Source organism: Scleropages formosus, chromosome 23, assembly GCF_900964775.1.
Source record: "Scleropages formosus chromosome 23, fSclFor1.1, whole genome shotgun sequence".
Lineage (NCBI taxonomy): Eukaryota > Metazoa > Chordata > Actinopteri > Osteoglossiformes > Osteoglossidae > Scleropages > Scleropages formosus.
In genome coordinates, this window is record NC_041828.1 from 21,816,914 (window position 1) to 21,837,259 (window position 20,346).

The following is a 20,346-nucleotide window of genomic DNA, read 5'->3' on the forward strand; positions in this document are numbered from 1 at the left end:
GTGGACCAGCAGCTGCAGTAAATCCATGATTCCAACAGGGCCTGTAACGGTCTCATCTCGGAGTGGATCAAACACTTTCTCAGTGTCTAAAACTGATGGCTCTTCGCAGTGCGGACTGGACCAAGGGCCGGCAACTCACCCAATTGGCCGAGAGACAACCAGTTCCACTTGGGGCTCTGGCTTTGACTCCAGGATGATGTTGTAAACTTCCTTAAATGTGGCTCCTTGCAGAAGCCTCCCGTTCCACTCGAGGACCTGGTCGCCTGCAGGAGGATGACACAAGGAACAAAACACAGGCCTGAACACACAGGCAGTGGTGCTGTAACAGGTTGGAGAAAAAAGCTCCCCCTCCCTGTAAATCCTCATTGTATAAAGGTGCAAGTGATGATACCTGCTATAAGTGCCCGTGTGCAGTTGGCTTACATTTACATTTACATTTACTTATTTGGACCGCAGTCCTGCTCTCCAGTGGGTCTGGGGTTCAAGTCCCGCTTGGGGTGCCTTGTGGCGGACTGGCGTCCCGTCCTGGGTGTGTCCCCTTCCCCCTCCGGCCTTACGCCCTGTGTTGCCGGGTAGGCTCCGGTTCCCCGTGACCCCGTAAGGGACAAGCGGTTCTGAAAATGTGTGTGTGTGTGTGTGTGTGTATTTGGCAGATGCTTTTCTCCAAAGCGACTTCCAATGAACTCTAAGTAGTGTTATCAGCCCACACACCTTATTCACCAAGGTGATTTACACTGCAGATACATTACAGTGCTGTGAAAAAGTATTTGCCCCTTCCTGATTTTTTTTTATTTTTGCATATTTGTCACAGTTAAATGATTGAGATCATCAAACAAATTTTAATATTACACAAAGATAACTCGAGTAAATAGAAAATGCAGTTTTTAAATGATGATTTCATTTATTAAGGGAAAAAAGCTGTCCAAACCTACCTGGCCTTATGTGAAAAAGTAATTGCCCCCTAAACCTAATAACTTGTTGTGCCACCCTTGGCAGCAACAACTGCAATCAAGCATTTGCGGTAACTGGCAATGAGTCTTTCACATCGCTGTGGAGGAATTTTGGCCCACTCTTCTTTGCAGAATTGTTTTAATTCAGCCACATTGGAGGGTTTTCGAGCATGAACGGCCTGATTAAGGTCATGCCACAGCATCTCAATCGGATTTAAGTCCGGACTTTGACTAGGCCACTCCAAAACCTTAATTTTGTTTTTTTTGAGCCATTCAGAGGTGGACTTGCTGGTGTGTTTCAGATCATTGTCCTGCTGCATAACCCAAGTGTGCTTGAGCTTGAGGTCACGAACTGATGGGCAGACATTCTCCTTCAGGATTTTCTGGTAGAGCGCAGAATTCATGGTTCCATCAATAATGGCAAGTCGTTCAGGTCCTGAAGCTGCAAAGCAGCCCCAGACTATCACACTACCACCACCATGTTTGACTGTTGGTATAATGTTCTTTTTATGAAATGCTGTGTTAGTTTTACGCCAGATGTAACAGGACACACACCTTCCAAAAAGTTCAACTTTTGTTTCATCAGTCCACAGAATATATGCCCAAAAGTCTTGGGGATAATCAAGATGTTTTTTGGCAAATGTGAGATGAGCCTTTGTGTTCTTTTTGGTCAGCAGTGGCTTTCGTCTTGGAACTCTCCCATGGATGCCATTTTTGCCCAGTCTCTTTCTTATTGTTGAATCATGAACACTGACCTTAATTAAGGCAAGTGAGGCCTGCAGTTCCTTAGATGTTGTTCTGGGTTCTTATATGAGCTCCTGGATGAGTCATCGTTGCACTCTTGGAGTAATTTTGGTAGGCCGGCCACTCCTGGGAAGGTTCACTACTGTTCCAAGTTTTCTCCATTTGTGGATAATGGCTCTCACCATGGTTCACTGGAGTCCCAAAGCCTTAGAAATGGCTTTGTGACCCTTTCCAGACTGATACATGTCAATTACTTTGTTTCTCATCTGTTCTTGAATTTCTTCAGATCGCGGCATGATGTGTTGCTTTTTGAGATCTTTTAGCGTGCTTCACTTCGTCAAACAGGTTCTGTTTAAGTGATTTCTTGATTCAACAGGTCTGGAAGTAATCAGACCTGGGTGTGTCAAGTGAAATTTAACTCAGCTTTCCAAAAAATGTGGTTAATCACAGTTCATTCATGATTTAACAATGGGAGGGGGGGCAATTACTTTTTCACATAGGGCCAGGTAGGTTTGGACAGCTTTTTTCCCTTAATAAATGAAATCATCATTTAAAAACTGCATTTTCTATTTACTCGGGTTATCTTTGTGTAAGCACTGTACTTACAATGGGTCACTCATCCATACATCAGTGGAACACACACTCTCTGTGCCACTCACACACTTTAACGTGGCTTCTGCCATCAGGATTGGCTGTGTGCATACAGCATGTGTGCATGTGTGTGTTAGCGTGTGTGTGCGCATGTGTGTGTGTGTGCATGTGTATGTGTGTATGTGTGTGTGTGCACGTATGCATGAACCAAAGTCTGCAGGCTCACCACTTCAGTACAACCCTTACTCCTTACATACGCCTGCAACCCAGCAGAACAATGGGGCTGATGGGAATCCGGAGTCGGGGCTGTACCTGGTCGGAGATGTCCAACAGTATCTGCTAGACTTCCTTTTTTCACTTTCGTGATGAAAGCACAGAGTTTACCAGATTCCGTCATCTTTCCTCCAACAACCTATTGGAAATAAAAAACAAACCTGTCTGAATGCATTTACATTTAAAACCTCTCAAAAACAGAGCAAATGTAGAAAAGCTGTTCTCCTGAATGTTTGCTATAATTGTTGTCGCCTTTCGTAATAGTTTATATGATATTTGTAACAAGGTAGACCTTTAAAGGCATTGATGAGGGGAAGTCTATGGGGTTAAATCATGAATACCCATAATGTCATCAAATCTGACATTAATGTTTTGCAGAAAAAAGTCTTTTGAAACTAATTTTAGTACTTTCATGGGTTCGCAGCATAATTTTAATGAATGCATGAATTAACCAATAATAATAATAATAAACCATTAATCCCAAGGGGGGGGGGCGTGGTGGCGCAGTGGGTTGGACCACAGTCCTGCTCTCTGGTGGGTCTTGGGTTCAAGTCCCACTTGGGGTGCCTTGCGACGGACTGGCGTCCCGTCCTGGGTGTGTTCCCTCCCCCTCCGGCCTTACGCCCTGTGTTGCCGGGTAGGCTCCGGTTCCCCGTGACCCCGTATGGGACAAGCGGTTCTGAAAATGTGTGTGTGTGTAATCCCAAGGGTGTGGTGGTGAAGTGGGTTGGACCTTGTCCTACTCTCCAGTGGGTCTGGGGTTCGAGTCCCGCTTGGGGTGCCTTGTGACGGACTGGTGTCCTGTCCTAGGTGCGTCCCCTCCCTCTCTGGCCTTATGTCCTGTGTTGCTGGGTAGGCTCTGGTTCCTCGTGACCCCATATGGGACAGGCGGTTCAGAAAGCATTAATCCCAAATGAAAATTCACTTGGCTTCAGAGCACATTTAAATATAAAGTGTGTGAGCCGAGGGGGTGCGGTGGGTTTGGCCGGGTCCTGCTCTCTGGTGGGTTTGGTGTTTGAGTCCTGCTTCGGGTGCCTTTTGGCGGACTGGTGTCCCGTCCTGCGTGTGTGGCCCCCCCCCCCCCAGTCTTGCACCCTGTGCTGCCGCGTTAGGTTCCGGTTTGCCGCAACCCTGCTCGGGACAAGCGGTTTCAGACTGTGTGTGTGTTAGCTGAAAGAGTAAAAAATGTCAGGGATGGGGACGCCTCTGTCCGTGGTGCTGAAACACATCACAGCTCTGCGGTGTCTCTTCAGTCTGTCTTTTTTATTCACCACCAGCTCCTGCAGCATGGCCACTAGACACACACACCAGCTCCTGCGGCATGGCCACAAGACACACGCGCACCAGCTCCTGCAGAAGAGTCACTATAAGCTGGCAAATGTAACAAACATTTTTAAGAAAGAAGTGAAGGGTCCTGCAGATGGAATTTACTACACTACCTCCTTTCTTTCTTTTTCTTCCATTACTATGCAGTACCTTACATTTATTCATTTATCTGACACTTCTCTCCAAAGCCACTTACAATGTCACAGTTAGAATTATTTATTCATTTATACAGCTGGGTAGTTTTCAGTGAAGCAAATATTTAGGGTAAGCACCTTGCTCACAGGTACTACAGCCAGAAGGGGGGATCAAACCTGCAGCCTTTAGGTCTGAAGGCAGTAGCGCTAACCACTACACTACAAGCTGTCCCAAACCTTCCTCGTGAAGACAGCTAAAAGCTGACATGTGAAGATGATGACTGTCCAACTGCAGGCATCTCTGCACAAGTGTTGCCTGTGCTGTTTCTGCTGAGTGTCATTTTTCCATAGCATAACTGTGAATGACACTGGGAGCCCTCAAGAGCAACAATTATATGTAAGGGATCTAGGAGTGAAGGAGACTGCATTGCCACAACACACACACATTTATTTAGCAAATGCTTTTCTCTAAAGCAACTTCCAATGAACTCTACGTAGAGTAGTATCAGCCCACACACCTCGTTCACCAAGGTGACTTACACTGCTAGATACACTACTTACAAAGGGTCACTCATTCATACATCAGTGGAACACACTCTCTCCATCACTCACACACTATGGGGGAACCTGAACAGCATGTCTTTGGACTGTGGGAAGAAACCCACACAGACACAGGTAGAACATGCGAACTTCACACAGACTGAGTGGGGACCAAACCCACATCCTCTCACACCACCCAGGTGCTGTGAGACAGCAGCACCACTCACTGTGTCACCGTGCCGTGCACACACACATACACACACAGACAAAACGCAGTCTGGGAAAGTAATGCTGCAGGGAACCAGCAACAAAGCAAATCCCAACTTATATGTAATTATGTATGTTATATGCATACAGTTAAGACAAAGCAAATTTTAAAATGTGAAGTATACCATATAAATAATTATTGAAAAAGTTTACAAGTGAATAATGAAGGGGAGTCTGGAGCAAGCTCAAGTGCTTTGCAAGAGAAAGAGAAAAATAAAAGTTACAAAACTGTTCATGAATGGGAGGGAACTTATTTCTTTTTTATCATTGTTCCTTACAAATAACATTAGACCGCATCCTCCTGGGTGACTCATTTAATTATGTGAGAAATGAAAAATACCACCATTAAATGAGATTATATACATATAGCGACATTCACAGCTCTGGGACAATCCTTCCCAATTGTATAGTCATCCACTGTCCTTTTATTAATTAAAAGCAAACTTTAATTGTAACCCAGTTTCTACAAAGTAACTCATGATAAATATGAGTTGAAGCAAACATCAACAGAAACTGTATGCACAGCGAGGGCACTGCTCCTACCTTGAGTCCCAGCAGCGCCCCTGTGTCTCGAGGCACGCTCCCGTCCTTCATGCGCTTGTTGAGCAGGATGCGCCCAATGAGGCGCTCTCCATCTTTGGATGGCTGCCACGTTACAGGGTGCTGTGGAGTGACAACACACCCAAGGTGTTACAGCCAGCGCTGTGTGTTCATGTGACACACACACACAGAGCAGCAGGATGGTGCTTGGCAAACAGTCAGAGCTCTTCACTCTAGGGGACGGTTTGGATCTGTAAACTGCACACAAGACTCCAGTGGTGTGGATTTCAGCTTTGAGCTCTTTATTATGAACAAACTGAACCATGGGGTAATAATCCAGACACACGTGTGCTAACTTGGAAGTGTAACTCAATGTACATTGTTTTGGTGTATACAGTAGTATAGCACAGTACAGTACAGGTGGTGGCGTAGTGTTCCGAGCTGCCATCTCAACCCAAAGAACCAAGGTTTGAACCCGACATCCTGCTCTAGTTCCCTTGAGTACTACACACTAACAGCTACACAAATGAGCTGTTTTTCTGATGTGGTTTCTATATACATTATACAGTATTTTCTGCATGTTGTATACAATGTTGCAGTGTCATATTTATTGACTGTTATTAGTATTGACATTATTGTCTGTGTATTTATGGCCTGGTTTGAAACACAGCCCATGCATCCTTCAGCAGGGGCCCGTGGGGGCCATGCAAACTCAAAGGCAGGACAGCAGGGGGGGAAGAGACAAACAGGACTTTGTGAGTTTGCATAACAACAAGAGAGCAGCATGTGAGTGGGATTCCCTACGGCGCTGAAAGAAGGGTGCAAGAAACCAGTGCAGTGGGGGAAGCTTCTGCCCCATGTGCCACCAGCCTCTTCTTGTACTTATTGCTGTGCTGTTTTCGATCAGAGGGCAGCAGCCCACAGGGACGGAGCCTCCGCACTGTCCCAATACAACTGAGCTCGTTGAACCCAGACTCTTGAACCAGAGCCTTATGTCACGTCACATCCTCTTCGAACAAGCAGCCCCAAAATACACCGCTCTCTTCTGGCTTGAATAGGATAAAAAGGTTCGGTCACTGTTTTTCTTTTGCCCCTTACACTGCCCCCCGTAGGAGGGGATGAGTAAAGAGAAGAAGGAAGGAACATGCACAGGTGAACATAGGCATGGGCATCATGGGAAGGTAGAGGGCTGCAGGAGAACCTGGCTCTACACATCTCACCAAAGACATGGAGGAGGCCTCGCTGCTGTGCCACGATGCGTAGTCCCACCAGTGGCCATCCCCGTCCCCTGCAGACAGAGCAGACACGTGAGCACGTGAACACTCAGCGACACAGAGTCACAAACACACAGCGACGAACAGGGAGTCGAGCACAAGCAATGCACCTTAGCTACAAGCACAACCCTAAACGACCTTATGGAAAATGGAAATGGAGGCAATGGCAAGCATATCATACTGTGTTCCAGGGGCTGTACGAGAACGCAGTGCCTGGGGCACAGCCAGGTAAAACACATTTCCAGCAGAGGAGAAGGGGAGCCACAGCTTTGAACATGTGCACAGGGCAACACTGTCCTGTGCACATCATAGCAACATCATGCCTGTACAGATACTTCATACTTCACAAGTCACTGGTCTCAGGAATTCAACGCAGGACAGCTGGCACAGCACTGCCATCACCTGCTCAGCTATGGTGTCTGTCCTACTGAAATGATACCTTCGAAATCCACTCCAGGGAAGGTAAAGAGACACACTTGACATAGACATGTGAAAAAAGTAACACGTTTAATACTTTCCATAACGGCTTTTCCTGCTCAGGGTGCTCTATAGCCTATCCTGGAATCAATGGGCTCAACGACACACATTGGCCGTCATGTCAGTCCATCGCAGGGTAACTCCACACACACACACACACACACACACACACACACACACACACACACACACACTACAGGCAATTTAGCATTACCAGTTTACCTGAGCTGCATGTCTTTGCACTGTGGAAGGAAACCAGAGCACCCAGAGGAATCCCATGCAGACACAGGGAGAACACACACGCAAACTCCACACAGGCTGAGCTGAAAACAAACCTACATCCGAAAAAGCGGCGTGCTGTGAGGTGGAAGTGCTACTCGCTGCACCACCTTGCTGCCCAAAAAGAAATAGCTTTCTCAAAGACGACAAAGGAAAACATAAACAAGAAGGACTGCTACAAAGGCACATATTGTTTTTCACCATCTACTTCTCGCAAAACACTTCATTAAACACCTCATCAAACCTTCTGACTAAGTATTGGCAAGAAATGCAGCTTCACAGTAATGAACTGTAGAACTTGCTTAATTTGCATAAAACATTTTAATAAACTCAGTCTGATTTGTTAGAAGAACATAGTATATATAATGTGAAATGTAAAGATGCCCATGGTGTCCCAGTTCAGGTTTTCCCAGGATAATAAAGACCTGAGTTTCAAGCTCACTTAAGAGGCTAAGGACATGTCATGTCTGTGAATGTCCTGGAAATATTGTGAGAGGAAGTAAGTGTTGGAAGAGTGTCATTCAAAGCACCGGTGTATCCGAGACAGAGGAAGCACCTCAGCCGCCCGAATGCATCACTGATAATCCCCTGCGTTGCACTGAATGTCCAGCAGGCCCATCACATGGGGCCCATTTACAGCAGTAAGCATGGCACACAGGGAACACATCATGTGCACAGGTGCTTCCATGTCACTGGTAAATGAGCACTTGAGAAATAAGTGGCCATGCTGTGAAACAACATGTGTCTGGGAGCAGGAACATGCATGGCCCTTTCTCCCAGAGTGCTTAACCCCTCACACCAAGTAAGCAGCTCAGTAGTAGCACAGCCCAATCACTCTTTGTGTGCTGCTCTCACCTCCAAGCTCAGATAGTGCTGCAGCAACACTCCTCTGCACACACAAAGGCTCTCTTTACATTTATTTATTTAGAAGACATTTTTCTCCAAAGCAGCTCCCAATGTACTCTATGTAGTGTTATCAGCCCACACCCCTTATTCACCAAGGTGATTTACACTGCTAGATACACTGCTTATAATGGGTCACTACCACATAAATGAATGGAACATACTCTCTCTGTCACTCACACACTATGGGTGAACCTGAACAGCATGTATTTGGACTATGGGAGGAAACCCACACAAAGACAAGGAGAACATGCAAACTCCACACAGACTGAGCAAGGATCAAACCTACAACCTCTTGCACCACCCAGGTGCTGTGAGACAGCAGTGCTACTCTCTGTGCCACCGTGCCACCATTTCAAACTGTACACGCTGCAAACATACATAAATAGAGTACTTGGGATAGAGAAAAAAACAGAAACACCAGAAGAAAACAGATGTGAACTTTAAATTGCGGAAGAAACTGCTGTATCTTTGGATCTTGCACTGTATCTTCTGGAACTTCTTTCAGCACTCTGTGTCACTCCATTGAGAAGAGTGCGCCACAAATATACTGTAAATTGAACTCTACTGCAGTAACTTAACCACAATTAAAGCACAACTACATAGGTGACTCATATGACGTTGACTGCCAGTTAGCAGTGTGTGTGTGTGTGTGTGTGTGTGTGTGTGTGTGTGTGTGTGTTTGTTGCTATAAAAGAGCTCTGATAATTGCATATTGATATGTATGTCTTTAAAGCAACATGAGGCAACTAACAGAGTTCCATGAGGCCAAATACTCAGTATCCGAACTACAAGGTGCACCGGTCACAAAAATGGACAAATCATTTAGTCTGTCAATGGTCTCAGTCTCAAAAATAATGACGGCATATGGCAAACATGGACCAACTGCCTCAGCAAAGAGGAACAGTGGCCACAAGTTGAAAGTCATCAACAAGAACTGACAAACACTTTACAGGATAGTTTCTCAATTCCACAAAAGTACAGCCTCAAAAATTACCACTGAATTGAATGAGCACCTCTGTGACCCAGTCTCAAAAACTGCACACCATAAGCTTGTACCAAAGGAAAATGCACATAGACACATAACCTGGAGTAAGGAGCATAAAATCTGGACCCTTGAGCAATGGAAAAAAGTAATACAGTTTGATGAGTCATCTTTTACCGTGTTTCCGACATCTACACAGTTTGCATCTGCAAATAGCCAAAGAATACTTTCAACCCACAATGTTTGATGCCAGCTGTTGAACACGGTGGAGGATCCGTAATGGTACAGGCAACTGTCTGCTAGGGGCCATTAGCTCTAAAAATTGCTCTGTGTGGTCATATAATAAGCAGGGAATATGAGACCATCTTACAGGACTAGGTACACCCTATATTACAAACACTGTTCCCTAAAGAAGTTCCGATATTCAAGGATGATCATGCCCAATACATACTGCTAAACACCAGTAATACCACCAATATAAAGTCAAACATTCTCCACGGACTCCCCAGCCACCAGCTCTAAGCATCACTGACCCATTATGGGATGTTCTGGAGTGTGATGGGAGGCTTTTCATCTTGAAGAATGGAGCAGTGAGCCACTACACACAGTTCAGGAGTAATATGACAGCATTCCAAGAAGGACAGCAGCATTTCTGAAGACAAAGGGTGGCATACCCCTTATTAAATGTGTAAATCAAGTCGTTATAAAAATTCTTTGTGCCAACTGTGGTTAAATTATTGAATAGAGGATTCCAAAACTGAGACTTTAGATTGGTATTCAGTATGTTTTTAATATATTTTGATTGTTGCTTTATTATATGGGGGTGCAGTGGCGCAGTGGGTTGGACCACAGTCCTGCTGTCCGGTGGGGCTGGGGTTCAAGTCCCGCTTGGGGTGCCTTGCGACGGACTGGCGTCCCGTCCTGGGTGTGTCCCCTCCCCCTCCGGCCTTGTGCCCTGTGTTGCCGGGTAGGCTCCGTGACCCCGTAAGGGACAAGCGGTTCTGAAAATGTGTGTGTGTGTGTTGCTTTATTTCTTATTTATTGCATGTTATGGTATGTATAGTTTTATGTGAGTCCAATGTTGTGCACTGGCCGTGTCATGGTTGTCCAAGACAAATTTCCCAGAAAAAGGACAATAAAGTATATTCTATTCTATTCTATTCTATTCTATTATTAGGGCCTTGATATTAACATATTGTTGTGTGTTTCCATTATTTTGTTCACTCACTGTATGTATACATGGGACAAAGTTTAACAGTACTCTCAGCAGTAAATATTCATTCAGATAAGGTAAAATAAAGACAACCAATGATAAATACAGCAAAATTAATTAATGTATTAATTAATTAAATACAGTTATCTATGCCCACATGGTGTCTCAAGATGCACAGGACATAAAAATTAATTCTGCTTTTAAGTTAAATACTGTTTATTATCATCGTCAGTTCATTTACAAAACAACACTTTATGGAAATGATAATGTTACAAAGACATGAACTTAAAAACGAAGAACAGTACGCACACCAATGAAACGGATGAAAAAAGGGACAATTAGGGTCTCTGGATCAGCAACATATGGTCAAAAATGGCTTAATTAGCATAATCAAAACTACTTTGACACATGCAGAGTTGTATACATACATACATTTACTTATTTAGCAGACACTTTTCTCCAAAGCGACTTCCAAAGAACTCTATGTAGTGTTATCAGCCCACACACCTTATTCACCACGGTGACTTACACTGCTAGATACACTACTTACAATGGGCCACTCATCCATACATCAATGGAACACACACACACACACACTCTCTGTCACTCACATACTAGGGGTGAACCTGAACAGCATGTCTTTGGACTGTGGGAGGAAACTGGAGCACCCGAGGAAACCCACGCAGACACAGGGAGAACATAGACTGAGCAGGGAGCAATCCCATGTCCTCTCACACCACCCAGGTGCTGTGAAACAGCAGCACTACTCGCTGTGCCCCCCAAGTTTGCCAGCAGACTAGAAATGAACTGATTTTAAAATTCCAGCTTGTGACTGAAATTTAAGCCCAACAACAGTTCCAGATCATAAACTGGTAGCTACACCTATACTGGCTCCAATATCTAGATTAAGTGTTGATATCTCATATCCAAATGAAATGACTACATAGTTAAATGTGAAAATGTTTTGGGCTGGCATGTCCCTATACAGCAGCATCACCTGTATTTGCAGTCAAATTTTTAAAAAAAAAATCACATTCAAACACTGATGAAATGTTTTCAAAATTAGGAGACATCATGCTTGAGCTGCCACAGTTGCAGAACAGGCAGTACTGGTACCCCACAACTGTTGGGCTCTGGGTTTAAAGCCAGCTTAGTCTGTGTGGAGTGTGTGGAGTTTGTCTGTTCTCCCCATGTCTGTGTGGGTTTCCTCCAAGTGCTCTGGTTTCCTTCCACAGTCAGAGACATGTTCCAGGTGAACTGGGGAAATTCCTATGTACTTTCCATGAAATCGCTGTGTGTGTGAGTGTGAGAGAGTGATTGTGCTGGGATGGGCTGGTGTGCCACCTAGGGGTGGACCCTGCATAGTCTAATGCCCTGTGCTTCTGGTAGAGGCTCTGGAGCACCGCAACGCTGCCCTGTACAAGTGGTTATCAATACTGGTACTTTGCTTGCTTTGAGCAGGGGTGCGGTGGTGCAGTGGGTTAGACCACAGTCCTGCTCTCCGGTGGGTCTGGGGTTCAAGTCCCGCTTGGGGTGCCTTGCAGCGGACTGGCGTCCTGTCCTGGGTGTGTCTCCTCCCCCTCTGGCCTTATGCCCTGTGTTGCCGGGTAGGCTCTGGTTCCCCGCAACCCTGTATGGGACAAGCGGTTCTGAAAGTGTGTGTGTGCTTGCTTTGAGAAACATATAGAACATACTGTTCTTCATTAGGGGTACAACCTTCGTAAGCTCAGTAAAAGCATCAATAAGTTAAAAATAAGGTACTTATTTCACTGTGTGTAGAACTTGCTCAAAGCTGGACAACAGAGACCCTCAACTGGGTTGTGAACTCTCACTTGGAAATTGTGTAAAAAGGTTAACCTTTTGAAGGTCACATCTTCTACAAGAACAATGTCAGGCTGACCCACAGTTGTACACATCAGTATACATACCTTCTTCAGATCTCCTGCAGATGCACTTGTCTGTTCTACGGCACATTTTCCAGAAAAACCCAACTCGGCCTTTACACCTCCAAGGGCTGCAGCATTTGGACATGTGACTACAGTACAGATGGCGAGCTGATCAAACCGTCCTGACATCAACCGTCGTCGTTCACCCATGCTTAGGACCGGCGCTCGCTCACTAGTGGCTGCAGCTAAGGGCCACTTAGCATCACCGATTCACCTAGAAGACATGTCTTTGGAGTGTGGGAGGAAACCCACACAAACAGGGAGAACATGCAAACTCCACACAGACCGAGCTGCGTTTGAAGCCCCATTCTCTCGCACCACCCACTTCCTGTGAGGAAACAGCACCACTCGTTGTGCCACCATAGAAGCACATGTCTGCAACATCTAACAATCCTTTTAAAATTCCTGAAAACACACATGTGGACACACAGAGTGTGTACTGTCCGTGCAGTGTGTACTGTCAGGGGATGTTCTAGCAGGGTGGCCAGAACACCCTGAAGGTGTCTTTCTCCAGAGCAGAATGAGTTAACAGCACACACACAGCTGAGTGTATGAGGAATGTGACAAGAGATGACCACAAAACATGGAGCCTCACGTCAAATGTAGCAGTAGTGAAAGGGCATACACACACACTCACACACGGAGCGACACGAGTTTTACAAACACAGTAACTGTGTGTGTGTGTGTCGTGATAAGGGGATAATGGAAAGAATAAAAGGGACTGAAAGACAGAGAGCAAGTGAAGCCTTCAGCTGAACTTTCAGAGGCTTTTAAAAACAGGAGCCACTGCATCGTGAGAGCTGCCCCGGGTGCGACTCACAGCCACTTGGCACAGCCGCTCACTCACAGTTTGTAGGTCAACTTGTGAGGACCAAGCACTACCTGAGACACAAACACCATCCAGCATTCTTCTATGAAGTAAAACATACATTTGGGTTCTTATAGGTTGTACCATGAATTTCAAAAATCCAGTGTGAATGATAAAACATCATACACATTCTACTCTTAGTGGAAATTAGTACACTAATAACACAGTAGGTGTAGGCCTCTGTCAGATTTGGGAAATTAACAGTGTATATTGTGTTAATTTGGTTACAAAGACATATTTTACATAAACAACAGCGCAAACACTGTCTCCTTCCAGTGTGTGTCATTGCTCTGGTTATATCAACAGCACCGCAGCAGCAGCATCAAAGTGTCAGCGCGGAATAAGCTGCTACAACAAATACCATGGTGCCATATGCACAAGTAAAGTACCCTGGTTGCTCCCCTTCACCTGGTCTGTATGAAGTGCTGCAGTGTGAACACAAACTGAGATGCATGCTACATCGGGACTCTTAGATTTAGGGTTAGGGTTTGAATTCGGCAAAACAGGGTACCTCCTGCTCCAGTCAGCATGGGCAGGGTTACGGTAAGGGTTAGGGTTTAGGGTTTAGGGTTAAGCAAAACAGGGCACCTCCTACTCCACTGTAGGCAGGGCCAGTGCTCATGTGTGAAGGGGAGACAGTTTGACACACGGGGACAGAAACACTCCACATGGCAAATACAAGACAAAGCTTCCTTCCTTCACTCGCTCGCACTGGCAGCTCAGTGAAACATGTCCAATGGGTCATTCTCTCCTGTTCATGTTACCACGGTTCTGGCCAGGGCTTACCAAGGCTGTGGGACAAGATGGTAAATTTGTGGAAATGACCAAGGAGAGAAACAGTTATATCTTTGCTTTCTAAATGTCATGCATTTTCACTGTACACTACAGTTCTGCACTGTAACCAGTAACACAGCTCAGGGTGTACAGTACACACTGGCCTGTCTCAGCCTCATGCACCATGTCCATCAACTGCAAATCCAACATCAGCATTCATTCCCCATTTTAGAAAGTTTGCATTACACTTATTCATTTAACTAATGCTTTTCTCCAAAGTGACTTACAATTATTCACCCATTTATACACCTGGGAAATTTTAACTGGAGCAATTTTGGGGTAAGAACTTTGCCTAAGAGGTAAGGATCAAACCTGCAACCTTTGGATCAAAAAGCAGCAACTCTAACCACTATGCTACCAGCTGACCCCATTATCATGCTTGTCTCAGGTTGTGCTGTGAGGCACTAATCAGCAAACTCTGCTTTCTGCTGTCATAGCAGCATCTAGAGCAGTATTTGTGCCAACAGTGGGTGGAGCTCCAAAAGAAGAAAATTCATCTATTCATTATCACTAACCACTTGACCAATGGAGGACCATGATGGTCTGGAGCCTATCCTGGAAGCACAAGGTGTGAAGTAGAGTATCCTTTCACAAGACACCAGTCCACACACACACACACACACACACACAATGCCTACAACCACTTGTCCCGAGCAGGGTCACGGCAAACTGGAGCCTAACCCTACAACACAGGGTCCAAGGGAAACACCCCAGACAGGATGCCTGCCCCTCACAAGGAACCCCAAGCAGGACTTGAACCCCAGATCCATCACTGTCCCCCTGCCCCCCGATACCAACCCTCTCTCTCTCTCTCTCTCTCTCTCTCTCCTCTCTCTCTCTCTCTCTCTCTCTCTCTCTCTCTCTCTCCTCTCTCTCTCTCTCTCTCTCTCTCTCTCTCTCTCTCTCTCTCTCTCTCTCTCTCTCTCTCTCTCTCTCTCTCTCTCTCTCTCTCTCTCTCTCACACACACACACCAAGCAATTTAGAGTCAACAGTTTTTCAAAGTTCAAGCACCATATTGGCACAATGATTGCTGATCCATAAGAAATTTAACATTTTTGCACAAAACTACACATAACCTGTAAGTTTTTGGGAGGCTCTACTTTGACTTTTTTAGTATATTAATGGTGGGCGATGGAGCAGCTGCAAATCATGTGGTAACAAATGGGGTTATTGGGGGGTTCTGTTAGGTTATCTTCACCATGCTGCTGACTCAAGAACCATCTGAATGAACAGAAGCTACATTTTCTTCATTTTGCTTACGCTTTTCTCCAAAGCAACTTACAATAGTAAGCCAGCTACAACTGTTGACCCATTTATACACTTGTGTCATTTTTTTAGCTGGAGTAGCTTAGAGTAAGTACCTAGTAGCTCAAGAGTACTACAGCAGTTAGTGGGCCTCAAAATCAGCAGCAGCTCAAAACCACTATGGTATCAGTTAAGGGAAGAGTGTTCAGGACAGAAAGCAGCCAGAGGAGCTCACAGGAGCTGGAGAGCTGCTTTGTGACGCATCATTACTGCAGTAACCATGTGATCAGTGGCTGCAAACTGAATAAATTCCATTTTTTCTGCTGCTCAAATTCCACGTCTACGTCTCACTTCTCCATGAGCACCTCACTGGAGCGGTGTTCATTCGACAGCTCAAAAGACCTGAAGTCAAAAGTTTGATTTGTACCCCTCTGATTCATACATAGCCTCACTTTACAAATACTGCATGTGTTTCTCTCAAGAAGTGGAAGACAAATTGTTCTTCCATTTATGAGGTAACTTGGATTAACTCTGGACATTGGGGATCACATTGTGGATCTTCTTCTCAATCAGGACTGTAAGACCACACCTGCTGCCTTCTGTAACCGTTTGCCCTTGAGTTGTGTTATGCATCTGTTTATATTTGCATTTTTTCAGTGTATTGATTCTGCCTCTACATTCCATGTGACCCACTTCAGTTATGTTGCCAAGTGCACAAAAAAAGACATGGTATGGGACAGAACACGCTGCACATCAGTTCCACCCAAAACTTACTGACTGGTGCAGCACATGCTAACCTCTGTCTTGAAAAAGCCCAAGTTGCCCTGAAGTTTGCACAGTCTCACTTCTATATTATTATAAGGAATTCTCTTTAAAGAAGGTGAGGACCTTGCGGCAGTGAAGTGCTGCTTGGGAACACGGTCACAGGTCAGTGGCGATGAATTACTCTTATCCCCAAGCAGAGATGGTACTTACTTAACCTCATTCTGTTAACATTTACTTTATTGGTGTCCTGTTGGGGTCTCAGCCCAACAAACCTGAACAACATTCAGCTGCCTTTCAACACAAGTGCTGTGGCAGCTCACTCACCAACGACCGGCTCCAAGTCACCCTCAACAATTGCTCTGTCTGTCTGTGTGTTAAAAGCCATGTAAATACAGTAGATGATGTGGGTTCCTGGGCCGTCGCTGTCATCAGCAAACTACATGGAAGCTTAAAGAAATCACCTTGTTTCGAGACCTGCTGCCGCTGCTCAGGATTAGCCCTGACGAAAACCTGCTGCACACCACTTTCCTCTGCCTCTCCACTGCAGCCACTGCTGCCTGCTATTAGAATCCAGTTTCTCTGCCGGAAGAGCTACTTAGGTGCCACCTCTGCTCCCTCGGGGCCACAGAGCTTGCTATGGGTGATGGGATGAACCTGGACCCAAACCAATGAAGGTAGTCCGTACGGCCAGGGACAGAGCTTGCCTGCAGTTTTGTGCTTGTTCACCACTGAACTGCACTCCTCCCAACACAAGAGCGGACCCTCTGGTGAGGATTCATTAGTGACTCAAGGTGGAATTATGCCTATATGTGGTGCGGAGCAATGCATACACACAAGTGTGAGTCACAGCTCTGTACCCTGTGCTTCCCGTGAGTGATCAAATGCAGAGCAAAGGAATGAGGGCCCCTCGACAGCATGGACTGACTGCTCCAATTTGTGACAAAGGCAGAGAAAGGCAGAGGCATGGAATCACAGCCTGGCATGCAGGCTCCGTGACCGAGCAGAGGTGAGAGTGCTTTTAGGCAGAGGCTGACATCTGAGAGCTGAGCGCAGAGGGCAGTCAAGGGATTCCTTTAGGAGATCTCATAATAGCATTAGGGGCAGTGCTCATCTGCTCGGAGCAGCGCCCCAAATGATGTGGATCCCAGCCTTTGACACACCATGGCTCCCTAGGAGGTTGTGGTGTCGAGTGTCAAGTAGAGCGCCCCCCTCCGCCTAGTTCCTGGAGAAGTCCTTAGAGGAAGCGGCCTCATTTCTGCCACACTGTTAATTACCTTCATTGGGCTTCCAGTTAATTCTGAGCTTTTATTATTTTGCACAAGGTGTTGAGGCAATATTCCTTGTGCCATTGTATGAGCAAATAGGGTTCTCTGTCATATGCGCTACTGCACAATATGATGTGATAGTATGGCCAGTAGAACACGTGCATGCAAAAAACACTCCTAGATTTCGCTGCCCTATTACCTAAAGCTTGTACAGAATATACAGTAGAAGGTCAGTCATCGTGACCATAAAATTGTATTCTCTTTTGCTGAACGCAGAAGGATTTGGTTGACTTGCTCTTTAAAGGAACCATCAAATGTAACATGAGGAATCACCACAATCACAGCCCATCTGAATAGAAGTTCTTGTTCTCAGTTGTGGACATTTGAACTTCCATTGCTGATCTGGACTTGCAGATAATACTGTGTGATGTGCACACGTTGCATGCTGCTGATTTTCATCCATTCTTCACAGGAAATGACATGAAATAAAGAGTCACATCACACAAACTCCCTTCATCCACATGCAGATGAGCAATTTTGCAACAGAAATTCACTGCAAGACACAAAAAAAGGAACACACACACACACACACACACACACACACACACACACACACACACACAGTCTGAAACCACTTGTCTCAACCAGGGTTGCGGTGAAATGGAGCCTAACCTGGCAACACAGGGCATAAGGCTGGAACCCAGACCCACCAGAGAGCAGGACCCAGCCGGACCTAGCCAAACCCAGCCAAACCTGCTGCACCACCATGCCACCACGCCCCCCTTTAATAAAGGAACCGGTCTGATTTATAATGAATCCATAAGACACCCATCGTGCTTTCAGTATTTTCACACACGGTATTAACAAATGCGTCGGTGAGCAGTCACGGTTTGCCTGGTAAGAATTCAGAGGACAACCTTTCCTGTGCAAAAGTAGCAGACTCATCACAGGTGATCACAGCCACTACATGACAGTTCACAAATGATGTACAAGCAGCGGTCAAACACGTCACATGTGGCAAAGCAGGTGTGATCACTACTTCATTACAAGTTCTTTCAAGGACATGCAGTAATGTAACAAGTGAACTGACTGTAAGCAAGAAAAATGTGCCATAATGTCACTGAAGACAGTGTCCCAGAGGAGTGACCAACACTGTACAACACATGAAACTACCTTAGCAACTGTGGGACAAGTATTGCCTAGATATAACAGTAAAGGTCCAAGTTTGGTCCAGACTGGTCTCCTGCAAAAGCAAGAAGGTGTGTGTTGGTGCACAGACGCTATGTACCCAGGTGTGTCCTACCTTTCTCGCTGAAGGACTCCGTCTCAAACTCCACATCCTCGCAACTCGTGTACTCAGGCGTGGTGGCGAGATCCTCCTCGGAGCTGCTGAAGGACAGCTGCCGCATCTTGCCAAGCCTCCTGGCACGGTGGGAACGCTGTGCAGGCAGCGCCGGGCGCACCGACTCCGACTGGTCTGAGCTGAGTGAGTCATTGCGCAGCATGCTGTCGACCCTTTCCCGCTTGGATCGCCGCACAGCTGAGCTGGGGTCCAGGTGGTGCTGTGTCTTGCGAGGGACTTCCCCTGGGGGCCCCACGGGGCTCCGGCGTGGTGTGGGCGGGCTGTGGCTTGATGTCCTCTCCACTGAGTAGGAGCGCTGGGTGTCGCCAGGCCTGCGCCGGCGCAGCAGGGGTCCAAGCGGCTCGTCCAGCTCAGTGCATGCCAAAGAGACATCACTGTGGCGCCGCTCATGACGGGCACGTGACACCTCAGCATGCATGCGCATCTGCTCTTCGTAGGGCTGTGGCTTCACGGGGTACCGCGCTAGGTTGGGATCGCTACGGTAACGTGCCTGATACTCTTCCTCACGGTGCCGCTGAAGCTCGTACTCACCTAGGTCCTCATCTAGGGGGTAGTCCTGCAAATGCCAGCGGCCCCGCCCATCCTGGTACCCCCCTTGAACCATGTCCATATCCTCGTACATCTGCGAACCCCGTGGTCCCCAGTAGGGACCCCGACTACCAAAGTCGGACGGTGAACTGGACCTGCCCCCCTCCCCTGGGGCATACTGCACGTGGTCACCCCTGTCGTTCCTTTGGTCGTATTTTTGGTTTGGATCCCTGGATGCTGACGGGCTTCTCTTCCTGTGAACCAAAGCGAGAGACCACTGATGAGGAACAGACAGAGAAAGACATCTGGAGCACTGAACAGGGAACTTATTTACAAACAAATATTTGCAAAAGAAAACTGAATTGAAGGACAGGTTGTGTGCCTCAAACTTTGACATCTCATTTGTTAAACTATAAACCATAAAGGTTGTTCTTGTACATTTGCCCTTGAAAAGGGACCGAAAGAGCAAGGCAGAAGATTCCATCTACTGCAGATCTCGACTCCAACTATCCAGTCTCCACTACTGCTCATACTTCACCATAACGGTTGCGGGGTTAGGGGGGTTATGGGTTAGGAATTAAGATCTGGGCAAAAGAGTTAGGGTTCGGGGTTAAGGCTTCGGAGTTTGGGGTTGAGGTTAAGGGTTAGGGGTCCAGGCTTATGAGTTAGCATTACAGGTTAGTGTGTTCTTGCTTTTCGCAGTGCAGATGCTATGATTACGGTTATATCACAGCCAAATCACAGTGGGGCAGCTGTGACAATTACTACTGAGGCCAATTTGACGCATCTAGATAAAGTTCCTTGCAATTTAGATATGGATCCCAACATTCAATGTGCCAGTAAAGTGAACTAACCCTCATCAAAAATCAGTGCTGTTGCAGCTGCCTCCAGATGTTAGTTTTTGCAATACAGATCAATTGAGGTATTACCACAGCTGCTCTCCACACTCATGAAGTTTTGTATTACTGAAGACTTTCAGGCAATGCTGATGGCCCTATTCCATTACGTGTGCATCCTTGCTAAGACTGAAAGAGC

The 20,346-nt window shown here is 46.2% G+C and overlaps 1 protein-coding gene across 2 annotated transcripts in view; it reads right to left on the bottom strand.

Annotated features, from left to right (window-relative positions):
- Positions 1-20,346, bottom strand: part of rims2b (regulating synaptic membrane exocytosis 2b) — a 149,810-nt gene that overhangs the window by 75,919 nt on the left and 53,545 nt on the right. For both annotated transcript variants that reach the window (XM_018741460.2, XM_029248076.1), the window contains exons 5-9: positions 18,724-19,565; positions 6,586-6,653; positions 5,369-5,488; positions 2,598-2,697; positions 140-263 (exon numbers count right to left, since the gene is read on the bottom strand). In XM_018741460.2, the coding sequence (XP_018596976.2) occupies positions 140-263; positions 2,598-2,697; positions 5,369-5,488; positions 6,586-6,653; positions 18,724-19,565 (1,254 nt within the window). The remainder of the gene's footprint in view (positions 1-139; positions 264-2,597; positions 2,698-5,368; positions 5,489-6,585; positions 6,654-18,723; positions 19,566-20,346) is intronic.